Below are 12,423 nucleotides of genomic sequence, written 5' to 3' on the forward strand. Positions count from 1 at the left end.
CTTATTTTCAACATGACAGGTTGAACAGCATAATTAAAATGTATATTAGAATGGGAAGACAGTGTACCTTATGCATTAACGCTACCACCACACTGAACTTACTTGTAAGAAGAATTATAAATTATAAAAAGGTAAAAAAAAAATAGAGCTAGAAAAAGGTGAGACTTTTGCATTCAAAGGGATTGCCCTGCTGTAAATATAACCCAGATATGATGTAGAGTGTACAGAAGGCATTGTGATGCAGCTAATTTCTAACAATAAACAAGTTATATTTGCTCTCATATAAGCATACCACCTGCAGCAGGGTGGTGGGTGTTGAAGAATTTAAATCTAGTCAGAAAATATAATTTTATACATATGCCATGCATAATGCCAAGTCTATATCAAGTTAGAATTAAAAAGCAAATCCACAACTTGAACAAACGAAAGAAAAAAATTTAACGAACAAAACCTGAAACCACTGATGACGTATATTTATTAGTTTGTGGAAACAATGTATGTTTGAGCTATTTCCCCTTGTTTCCTATTGATCTACTCCACCCACTATTATCCGCACTGCCTCCCAAAATCAAATTGTTGATTTAGGCAACTCAATTTGTAATGATGCAAATTACAAAACATTTAATCTTGGGAAATCGGCCTGATGTTACAGATTACACTGGTTTTAATACAGCTTGCCAAAGGAACTGAAAATTGGCTAAGTCTGGCACATTTACAGAAATATTGATTTATTTTGTTGCCCTCCATCTGAAGCATATATGTATAAAGTAGGTCTAGGTCAGATTTAATACCAAACTTACACTAATTTGCCAAAAGTATTCAGTCACCCATCCAAATTATTGAATTCAGCTGTTCCAGTCAGTTTCACAGCCACAGGTGTATAAAAACAAGCACCTAGGTATGCAGACTGCTGCTACAAACATTTGTGAAAGAATGGGTCGCTCTCAGGAGCTCAGTGAATTCCAGCGTGGTACGTGATAGGATGCCAACTGTGCAACAAGTGAAGTCATGAAATATCCTCTCTATTAAATATTCCACAGTCAACTGTTAGTGGTATGATAACAAAGTGGAAGCGATTGGGAATGACAGAAACTCAGCCATGAAGTGGTAGGCTGTGTAAAATGACAGAGTGGGGTCATTGGATACTGAGGTGCAGAGGTCACCAACTTTCTTCAGAGTCAATCGCTGCAGACCTCCAAACTTCCTGTGGCCTTCAGATTAGCTCAAGAACAGTGAACAGAGAGCTTCATGGAATTTGTTTCCATGGCCGAGCAGCTGCATCCAAGCTTTATATCAGGTAAGGTAGATAGGAACGACAACACCACATATAATACGCTGTGTGGACGTGGTCGCTACCATGTCAGCAAGTATGGCTGCAATTAGCGTTGCTCTGAAGGGAGCCCACCGATTCGGCCCATGTCCCTACCAATGTTAATACTAAGCCTACGTCCTTGCCAAGCACGATGCAAAGCGTCAGATGGAGTGGAGACGCTTCTCTGGAGTGACTAATCACGCTTCGTCTGGAAATCTGATGGACAAGTCTGGGTTTGGCAGTTGCCATGAGAACGGTACTTGTTTGACTGCATTGTGCCAAGTGTAAAGTTTGGTGGGGGGGTTATGGTGTGGGGTTGTTTTTCAGGAGTTGGGATCAGCCCTTAGTTCCAGTGAAAGGAACTCTTAATGCTCAGCATATCAAGACATTTTGGACAATCCGATGCCCCCAACTTTGTGGGAACAGTTTGGGATGGCCCCTTCCTGTTCAAAATGACTGCACACCAGTGCACAAAGCAGGACCATAAGACATGGATGAGCGAGTCTGGTGTGGAAGAACTTGACTGGCCTGCACAGAGTCCTGACCTCAACCTGATAGAACACCTTTGGGATGAATTAGAGCAGAGACTGTGAGCCATCCAACATCAGTGTCTGAACTCACAAATGTGCTTCTGGAGAAGAATGGTCAAAAATTTCCCCATAAACACACTCCTGAACCTTGAAGTTGAAGCTGTTATAGCTGCAAAAGCTGGGCCAACATCACATTAAAACCCTATGGATTAAGAATGGGATGTCACTCAAGTTCATATGTGTGTGAAGGCAGACGAGTGATTGCTTTTGGCAATATAGTATATATGAACTTTACTTTACTCTCTGTGATTTGTGGCCTTTAACAACATCATTTCCAGGAGACCTAGCCAGTTAAATGTCACCAGTTCAACGGAATGAGGACATGGGCGAGCTGAAGGGCTGTGACAGTGGGCAGAGAGTTAATAGTGAATGTGTTATAGTGTTTTTATATAGAAGGGATTGCAGCTCAAACTTTTAGCTAGGAAAAAATATAATGTTGCTATTATAGATATGGAGAATGTAGGTTATGGTTACATTGCATTGTGCATGGTGCTCAACTCTCTCCTTGTATGACAAACAAACTGTTATTCTTTAAGCTAAGATCACAGTGTTATTCATTTTGAGTGTTGTAGTAGACACTAATTTAGCTAAAATATTGGAGGTAATGTTAACATTGCTCATGCACACATTACACAGATTTAGCAAAATCTTTAAAATTCTTTCCAAAATCAGCATTGTACAGGCTCCCATGTGCATCACACTGGTCTCGGGTTGATGTTAGTTTCTTGCTCATTTATAACATTTGGTTACAATTGAGGACAAAGTGGTTTCAGTAACAATCTTAAACCTCCCTCATGATTGCTGTGCAATGATATGACCACCTATCAAGATAATTAGATACAGTACTTTTTCTGCTGTTTATACATGTGCAGCACTGCAGAAAACTACAAGTCAACAGTAATCCATCCAAAAATGAGAACGGAGGCGAAATGTTTTCCATCAGGACTTCATTCCTTTGAATGCTTATAAAAAGATGTGGAGCTTTCAGCTGTATTCATGAGAAATGGACTCTTATCGATCCAGTGAGGCATACTTCATATTACCGTGGTCACAGAATAGTCTCTTCTTTCGAAGGTTTGTGCTAATAGATTTGCTCAAACTAGAGCCCCTCAAAGAACTCAGACAGCTGAAGGCATTCGAAAGATGGACCTCTTTTTTCGCGCACCTGGGAATTTTCTCCATTACATTCTGGTGATCTTTGATTTGGAGCACTGCAAGAATGCATAGTGACAAAACAATATACGGCCACTTAAGTGAGCCTGGTGTGAGACAACGCTGTCTGTATGTAGCTCAAAAAAAAAAAAAAAGACAAATCTGGAAACAGAATACATATGTCTGCCGCATACCGCCTCAAACAGCCGCCCTATTTGTATTTTCATGGTAGCCAGCACATCCCCACTCTCTCTGGGGTTGCTCTGCGCTGTCATTTCAACTGCCTGGCTCCTTCGCAGTGGGGCATACACAGTCATTCACTGTGGTTTTAATGTTGCTAGGCTACCTCACTTCTCCACTGTTTTTCTGTTTGAAAATCTACTGTTCAATAAAGCAGTTCAAGGGAGACCTGTGGGTTTGAATACTGAGGCGATATGAACAGCAGGAGTAACTGACAACACTAATAGCCTTTTTTTTCCCCCCATTTCACAATACTTTTTTCCCTTGACTCAATAACACACTAGCACAATCTGCACCTACCTCTACAGCCCATGCATCTGCTTCAATCATAATATTCATATACTGAAACATTTATAACCTTCCCTGATTATATTTCTCTATTTGGAAGTGTGAGCCTGAGTCATAGGTTGCGGTGAAAATCTTCCTTTTGTAGTCTTCCACTGTTCTTTTATGGCTCGTGTGCTCATAGCCTCCCAGCAGTGTGTCTAGGAGTTATTATTATTCCTGTTTTGTCTATCCTTTTTCAGATTTGGATGTTGGGCATATTCCAAGCTTGACTGTCAAACACAGAGTGTTTCCAAGGGCAAAGGGTGAGCAAGCAAGCTGCTCGCCGGCCCTGCACAATTTTAGCACTGCCTTTTTTTTTTTCCTCCCTCCTTGTGTGCTTGCAATGATGATGAGCGTAGAGCGGTTTGACCCCAGCACAATAGAAGGCCTAGCTCCTTGAACTTTACAGGGCAACATATGCTGGCCCCCCATGACCCTGACTGCGTGGCCACCTGATTTCCTGGAGTCCCAAAACAAAACTCATTGGATGACCCGCCTCAGCTGATCCCGTCCCTCCTTTGCAGCTACATTTAAATCATCCCATCCTCCTCTGTTTGCAGGAAAATGGTTCGAATGGTTCCTATTTTGGGTTTGTGTGGCCACACATTTCAAGGTGGACAGGAGTTGTGTGTTTTTTAATATTGTTTCATGTGTTTGTATTCTTTTCATGCATCTGCAATAAAATTCAGTTACACAGTTGGCTTAATATCCAGAAATCAGGAAACATCCATGTCTGTGTCATTCAGCTGAATCAGTTTCCATGTGTTTAACCTTGTGTAAGTTTAAAGGGATCTACACAAATATTTCAAATGCACTTCTGCTCATGCTGAAAGTTTATAACAGCCTGACAATGTGGTGGTGGGAAACTTTAAAGAGATGGGTATTCTGTAATTGTTGTGGTTGTTAGCAAAGAAATGGTTTACACGTTAATCTAATTGCTTTAAATGTTGACAAAGCACTTTCTGGAAACTATTTTAAAAGTAAATATGCTTAATGTTGTAAAAGGCCTGAATAACAGTCTAAGGCTTAAGAATCATTGGTGCTGATTGAATTTAATCAGCAGCATGGCATCAAAAATCAACAAAGAAACAGTGCTGCAGACCAGCCTGGAGACCTGTTGGCAACCGCTGGTCACAGTTCATGTCAGTGGCAGGTTGTCACAGTGGCCAGCAGTTTGCATGGAAGACATCAACTTGTCTGTGAACACACTCAAACTGCTTGCCAAGAGGTTCTTTCAAAGTAAAAGTTGCATCATTTGAAATGGTAAATTGACTGGTTCTTATGTAGCTTTTCTACTCGAGTGCTGAAAGCACTTTAGCAACACGTCTTCATTCACTCATTCATTAAGTACTTTTTTCTACACCTAAGTGCTTGTATCTATCAAAGAGCAACTGGGGTTCAGTATCTGTCTATACTTTAGCATGCAGACTGGAGCAGCCGGGAATCAAACCGCCGACCTTCCCGTTACCTCCTGAGCTACAGCTACCCCTGTTGGCTACAGTGCTGAGGCACATCATTGAAGGTGAACACTCTGTTTCAAGTTTACACCACACTTTTGAGTTTCAGTACAGCTCTGAGTGTTTGTAAGCAAGTCTGCATCTTCCGTGTACAATACGAGTGACCGCTGCAGTCTGCTAGTGACCAAAACAATCACATGGAGGCTTTTGGTGCGCTACCCTCTTTGGAATTTATTTCATCATCCAACAACTCACCAATCAATCAACTGGCGGTTGCAAGATGGTCACTGACAGGTCTCTAGACCTGTGTGACTCAGGCCTTAGGTCAGCAGTAGTTGAATGTCACAGCAGGACACCAACCCTAAACATTAAAGCAAATCTACTACACAAAGATATTCCACAAAGAAAATATGTCTTTTGGAGTGGTCCAGACATCCAGCCATTCACAGCAGACATACTAAGAATATGGCTAAACTGAAGCAGTTCTCTAAGGAAGAATGGTCCAAATTTCCTCCCACGTTGTAAGGAGTGATCTCAATACCACATTGGCTTTTTGGAAATTAATGTGACATGCTGGTGACAATATGATCAATGTTCTGTTTGTTAACACAGTATTAATTCTCTGCATGTGTTGTTTCTCCACTAAACAAATTGCAATGGCAATGCTTGCCTGTTATAAGACCTCACATAAGCACAGAGGTAACAAGAGATCTGCCTGTGCGTGGTCTTTGCTTGGACTTTTCCAGAAGCGTTTAGCAGCTCTACATTGCTGTCCTGTCAAAGTACCCTAGCATGTCTGCCTATTGAGGAGAAGGGTGGTGGGGGGTGGGGGACACATTATGAGATGGACAACGCTGTCAAGTTGGGATAGTGTTTGTCACAATGCAAGCATTTTTTCCTATTCTATTATCATTATCATGGCTGATGTTAGTGTTACAATAGCCATTTCAGGAAGCGGTTGTGCTGCTGAGGCCAAGAGGCAGAAAAGCTAAATGGAAAACAGAGATATTGGAATTCAAGAGGTGAATACGTGTCGTATAATATCTGCATTTACAGATAATTGGGAGTATAGAGAATGACTGCTGTGCCTTATGAAATCTTTAGCAGTATGTGGCAACAATATAAGAGCAAGCAGCTGCAAAAGAAAGTGTTGCCAGGTTGATTTATTGTTTCCTCACAAACATTGTGTAGTTAATGGGTCTAACACCAACTATGCTGCAAAGCCAGCATGAAGGAAGGTTAAGGCTCAGGGTACAATTTCAACTTTTATGAGCCGTGACACACTTCAAAAACTGTGCAGGCCATGAGCCGTAATCGAAATTCAGCAGCAGCACCATCAATTTAATGCTGCAGAAACGCAACATAACTAATCCAAATTAGTCAAAATCGAACAACCAAGTATTAGCAATGTCATCGCCACAGTAGTCCTCACTTCCAATGACAGGCCACACATGTTATGCCGTTTCTCCGTCCGCCTCCTCCCCCAAACTCTTCTCTGTCTCACATGGTTGTCCTTTAGGATGCTGGAGCAGGTGTGATAAATGCTGCCGTTTAAATCAAAGCACTCCCCTCTCCCTCCTCACCCCCTCTGGGGAGAAAGAGGATGCCTCCATGCAGATTGATATCAGGAGGCCCGGCCATATCCTGCAAGGCCTGACTGATGGTCTGTCTGGATAAAAAATGAACTTTATACCCACCATGCGAGCTATGATTCATGTGCCTCCCCTCCCCCTCCTCGGCTGAAACCATTCCACCTTCACTACATGCACTCTGGAAACAGTATAGTACATCATATAGTGCTGCACTGCCTGCCTACACCCAGAAAAATACCAATGAGGTACACGTGATAAAACAAGTTATATTAAGCTAGCATTATTATTTTCTCTGACTCCGATAAAGGAAAAGAAGAAAAAAAATCGAACATTGCGTTCAGTCTTAGTCATCAGCATGAAAAAAACATTGGAATATGGGGAAAAAAATAAATATACATTTGAAATCTGTCCCTCGAGTCCTGTTTGGCAGAGATTTTGTTCCAAAGACGTGTTTGACCATTGGTTTCATTTAGTCCTTCTGCCCTTCCATACCATCCTGAGTGACAGACAGGCAGAAGCGCTGGGGTCACATTACTCACAGTTAGCATTCTGTTCTTCCTCTTTCCTGTGCTAAAAACATGGTGAAGCATTGCACTTACGCTCCAAAAGTGAGCAGATAGTGTGGGAGTTGATGACGAAAAAAAAAAAAGAAGAGCTCTGCTTTAAATTCCAATTAATTTTCCACCTGAAAGCAAAACTGTATCTGCACAGAAGGATAATTGCGGATATAATTATCTCCAGTCTTACTTCAGGTTAGGCCCTAATGGCATCACATCTCAAAGGAGACAAAATGTTTTGACTCGGTGTCACAAATTTTCCGTGGTCATTTGCACCTTCATTTTATCAGTCCGCAAAACAAGTCGTTAGTCTGTGCAACAAAACAGCAGAGTCGTCCTCTTAGGGGAGGAGCTGAAGGTATTTTTTTGTTTTTTTTTCTCTTTTTGCCCCACACAGGTGTCAGGGTGGATGGAATAGGTTGTCCATAATTGCACACTATAAAACTGTTGGGTGACAGACAGTTAAGACTAATGAGAAAGTGGAAAAGGACAGTGAGGTCACATCCCATAATTATGACCTCAATCAAAAATTCATAAGTCAAGAAAAAGTAATATATATATATATATATATATATATATATATATATATATATATATATATATATATATATATATATATATATATTTTTTTTTTTTTTTTTTTTTTTTTTTAATTTATTCTTTTTTTTTTTTTTTTCCGCAACTTGACAGATGTTTTGGTGAAGAGAAAGGTGAGGTAATGGTTAAATAAGTTATTACACCACAAGAAAAAAAAATATTTGATTTATTTTCTAGTATATAAAAATGCTTCTAACAATTAAAGGTGCATTTCAGTGGGGACTGAGTGGGCGTCTTTCAGAGCACATGGGCTTTTTGATGCACACCTGTGTCCAGCACTTGACACAGCCATTCCCGTGGGTTCGGTAAAAGACCAGCGCGTAAACCTTTTGATGAAACGGAAACCCTTGGAGGCTGAAGAAATATAACCCCAGCAGTGTATGAAAGTTGCTCCATTTGTCATTGATCAAAGGATATTAAAAATATAATAAAGATCAGTTAGTGACTGATTAAAGGTCATATGAAGCTAACAGAGATTGAATAACAATAAAAAAAGAATCAATAGTGCAAATATTGGTCTTAGGGTAACTTCGTATGAGCACTATAACAATGATTAAAGTGCTTTCTGGGGAGTGCAGGGGTGGGATTTGTTTCAGGTCGCATCATGAAATGAACAATGCTGTCACTGAATTTATCTAATTGGTTTAAATAAGAAAAATGCCCTTCTTGGCTTTTAGTGCACGATGAAGCCCAAGGGAAGCTAAATGCATGTGAATTCTGCTAAAGCTGCTTTAGAGAAAAACTCTTTTTGTTTATTAAAATATCGATATGCTCTGCTATAGAGTCTAAATGTCTCAGGCCACACAGCACACATGGTATGTTTAAGCTCTTTGGAAATAGTTCATTAAGATCTAGTTCTACTGTTTTGAACTTTTTCCACCTGATCCCAGATTAACCCTGGCTGGTCAGTGATTGGGATTTTAACTGCATGTACAAAAGAAACTGTGATTGAGGTACTCACCCTAATGAGACCTCCGCTCCTGCAGTGCTCCTTTGTGTAACTTGATTGAATGGGCACAGGGTATAAGTATACCTGCAGAGAAAAAATTAAAACAGCACAAAGTAAAATGGCACACGGTTTCGTCTACGGCGTTTTACTGTTCCTTAGAATATTTTTTAATCAGATTGAGATTCTCTGCTTTCTCACTGATATGCCAGCTTAAGGATATTAGTGGCAGATTTTAGCTGGTCACAGATGTAAAGTTCAAGTCTAAATTTTTGGTTTTAGCAAGCATGGATGGGTGCAACACTGGCAACCGCCACATTAAAAAAAAAAGTTTAAAACTTAGCAAGGATATTATAGAAAGTCTTTGACAGTACTTTTTGTATACAACACACTGCTCTAAAAATTTAGAAGTTTACTAGTTTCTACAAACACGCAGAAAATGACCCAACAGTCAAGCCCAGGATTTATTAAGCTTGTGTGTGATGAAGAAAATACCTGATTTGACTTGTCAAAGCAAAATTAAAAAAAACTTTAAACATTTGTTAGCATTTTCTCTAAACTACCTGGGATGGATGAAGATGAAAAAAGGAAAATTACAAGACGGTGAAAGACCAGATCCAACAACCAAATACTGACCTATTATGGATTATGATAATAAGGAAACAAATGATTTGTCAGTTTAGCCCTGGGACAGTTTGGCGACCTGCCCAAGGTGTTTCCTGCCTCTCACCCTGTGACAGCTGGGATAGGCTCCACTCGACTGTTTAGGCTCAGTGGCAAAGGTGCTGGAAAGTAGAGGCACAATCACTAACTCCAGTAACAAACTGATTAAAGGATCTAGGTGGTGAAACTAACAGGGTGCATGGCAGCCTGGCTTAGTTCCTTGACATCTGAACTATTACAGTGGCTGTTATAATGAGCGTAGGATGCCCAGACAGCCACAACGAGAGACAGAACGAGTGAGAAAGGGTGGAGGAAAAAAATGGCTATGGCGTAAGGTAGACGTGGGCCGGGAAGTGAAAGGGCGATCAGAAGCCGTACGAGAGAAAAACAAGATGAAAGAAATGAAAATGATGAACATCAGAGGCAGTGGGGTAGCAGTGAGGTAAAGTGATTGGCTGTTGAGTTCATTTGCTCTTATTTACACTTGTTTGAGGATTGAATTAAATGCTGCTCATTTCTGAGACTTTTATTAGTCATGTTATCCTTTCATGTTTGCTCTGTATTTCACTCCTCAAATGTAAGGGAAAAATAACAAGCATCTGCAGCACTACTGTGATGCTGGCACTACATGCAGCCACACATGTCTCAAAACTCTTGGATTGACGGCGATGGAATTTGGTACACTTATGGTGCATTCATGCAGCAATAATAATGCTTCTTGTTGCAAAATATTGCCTCATTTTTTATTTCTTGGCTGACACAGGGATCCCTGACCTCTGCATAAAGGAAGTGCACAACACCCGAGCTTTATAATAAATGAGACTTATTTACAAGGGTCCGTGCTCATGGCAGGATCAAAAGTGGGTCAATAAGAGGTCTGACTTAAAGGATTAGCACTTATACTTGGCAAATCCTGTTTAGGTTAGAGTGAAAGAAACAACTTTTCTCAGATTTAATGAATTCCAATTCAGAGTTACAACATAAACATGACAATTTTAAAGTCAGTTTATCTTTCTTAGGTAGCTTCCTACCTTACCTTTTGACTGGTAGCCTAGATATAAATCGATGACATTCTGTTGTCGGTTTGCTGCTGTGCTTGAGATCATTGTCCTGTTGGATGATCCGGTTTGGGTCAAGCTTTCACTGTTGAACAGATGGCCTCACATTTGACTGAAGAATACTTTGGTATACAGTAACTCATGGTCGACTCAATGACTGCAAGGTGCCCAGGTCCTGTGACTGCAAAACAAGCCCAAATCATCACCCCTCCACCGCCGTGCTTGACAGTTGGTATAAGGTGTTTGTGCTGGTATGCTGTGTTTGGTTTTCACCCAACATGTTGCTGTGCATTATGGCCAAACATCTCCACTTCAGTCTTATCTGTCATCATAAGGACATTGTTCCAGAAGTCTTGTGGTTTGTTTAGATGCAACTTTGCAAACCTAAGCTGAGCTGTCATGTTCTTTTCAGAGAGAAGAGTCTTTCTCCTGGAAACCCTTAAACACAAACCACACTCCAGACCAGCAAACTGCCAAATCTCTGCTCTTATAAAGATGGTCACACTGATGATCAGTTACTCAAGTACACTGATTAGCAGCACCTGGTTGCTGCTTACACTCTTAATTCATATGGAAGCAGTAAGTTCTTCACAGGACTGTATGACTGGAAAAAGAAAGGCTGATGGTAAGGATCATAACCTAAGAATCGTATGGCCAACAGCAAGTATTTCAATCTTTTTGCTTTTCAAAACCCACATTTTGACTTTCACCAACACCCAAACAATATTTAAGATTCCAGCTTTAACCACTGATCTGTTTATTCACATGTCTTCTTGATCCACTCTTTCATGCTGTGTATACAAAACCCTGTAAATGATTTTGCTTATTTATTGTCAAGTTTAGGACTTTTTGGCTCCCTTTTACACAGGGTTCAGGATAGGTCAAGAACCTCATATTAAGTTATAAAAGGGGCAATATCATCGGTATTATCGCAACATATGTTTAAAAAAATCTATCTATTGCAACATTAAATAGGTTCTTTCTTTACATTTTTACAATAAAAAGTTTAAATGACTTGTAAATCAATGTATTCCATTTTTATTTAAATTACACAGAGTTTGCAATAAGTCCTATAGCTGAACGCTTTGTGCAAAATGTTTGCATGCTCATATTAAACGTCAGTATGTGATTATCCCAAGGTTTTAACATGGATATAGACTCTGCTTCCAAGAGTCTACACCCAGAACATTTAGCTCCAAAGTCATACGACAAGCTAGCAGGACACCTACGCCTGAATGAAGACCAATGAAAACCTCCTGTGACTGTTTTTTATCATGTAAAACTGATAAACAAGAGCCGTGAAAAGCAGAACTGAATGCCAAATAGGACAATGTGATATGTGCCAAGTAGCTTCCCATGCTAAATAAAATAATAATTAATAATAAATAAATCTTAATTCCCTCTCGACATTGGCTTCATTGTTCCTTATACAAACCACTAGATTCATTAAGTTTGTAAAGCAGGTGTTTCACCAACAACAAACATCCTCATCTGAGCCCAGAAACAGATGGCACCTGATAGACAGAAGCACAGTGAGAAGAAGAGGGGATGAAAAATGAATGAAAGGAGAAAGCTATCAAATGAGTCCCAGAAGTGAGTACCCCTCTATGGCCGTACCTCTTTTCCCCGTCTTACCCTTAAGGCAAAGCCATCTATCCTTGTACACTCTTGCTGACACGCCATCACTGTGCCAAAAAAAAAAAAAAGAAAGAAAAAGGGCTAGGGTATTTGTGCATGGGGGCACTGTGATCTGACCTTGGATGCTCTTCTCCATGTGGCAGCCTGCAAGAAAACAAAGCAGGCGAAGCAACACAGAAAATATGTCGCTGGGTAAAGAAAAAAAAAATTGATTAGAGATTAGAAATGCCGAGCAGACTGTGGTGCAGGTTGATTAGCTGTCTGTCTGCAAGACATTTATATAACATAGTAAAG

At 40.2% G+C, this 12,423-nt stretch overlaps 1 protein-coding gene across 1 annotated transcript in view; it reads right to left on the reverse strand.

The window, feature by feature from the left end:
* The window catches only part of LOC115775101 (glucosidase 2 subunit beta-like), a 171,981-nt gene that overhangs the window by 17,607 nt on the left and 141,951 nt on the right, over positions 1 to 12,423 (reverse strand). The window contains exon 13 of the mRNA XM_030722596.1: positions 8,786 to 8,857. Within this exon, the coding sequence (XP_030578456.1) occupies positions 8,786 to 8,857 (72 nt within the window). The remainder of the gene's footprint in view (positions 1 to 8,785; positions 8,858 to 12,423) is intronic.

The sequence above is a fragment of the Archocentrus centrarchus genome (genome assembly GCF_007364275.1).
Source record: "Archocentrus centrarchus isolate MPI-CPG fArcCen1 chromosome 18 unlocalized genomic scaffold, fArcCen1 scaffold_23_ctg1, whole genome shotgun sequence".
Lineage (NCBI taxonomy): Eukaryota > Metazoa > Chordata > Actinopteri > Cichliformes > Cichlidae > Archocentrus > Archocentrus centrarchus.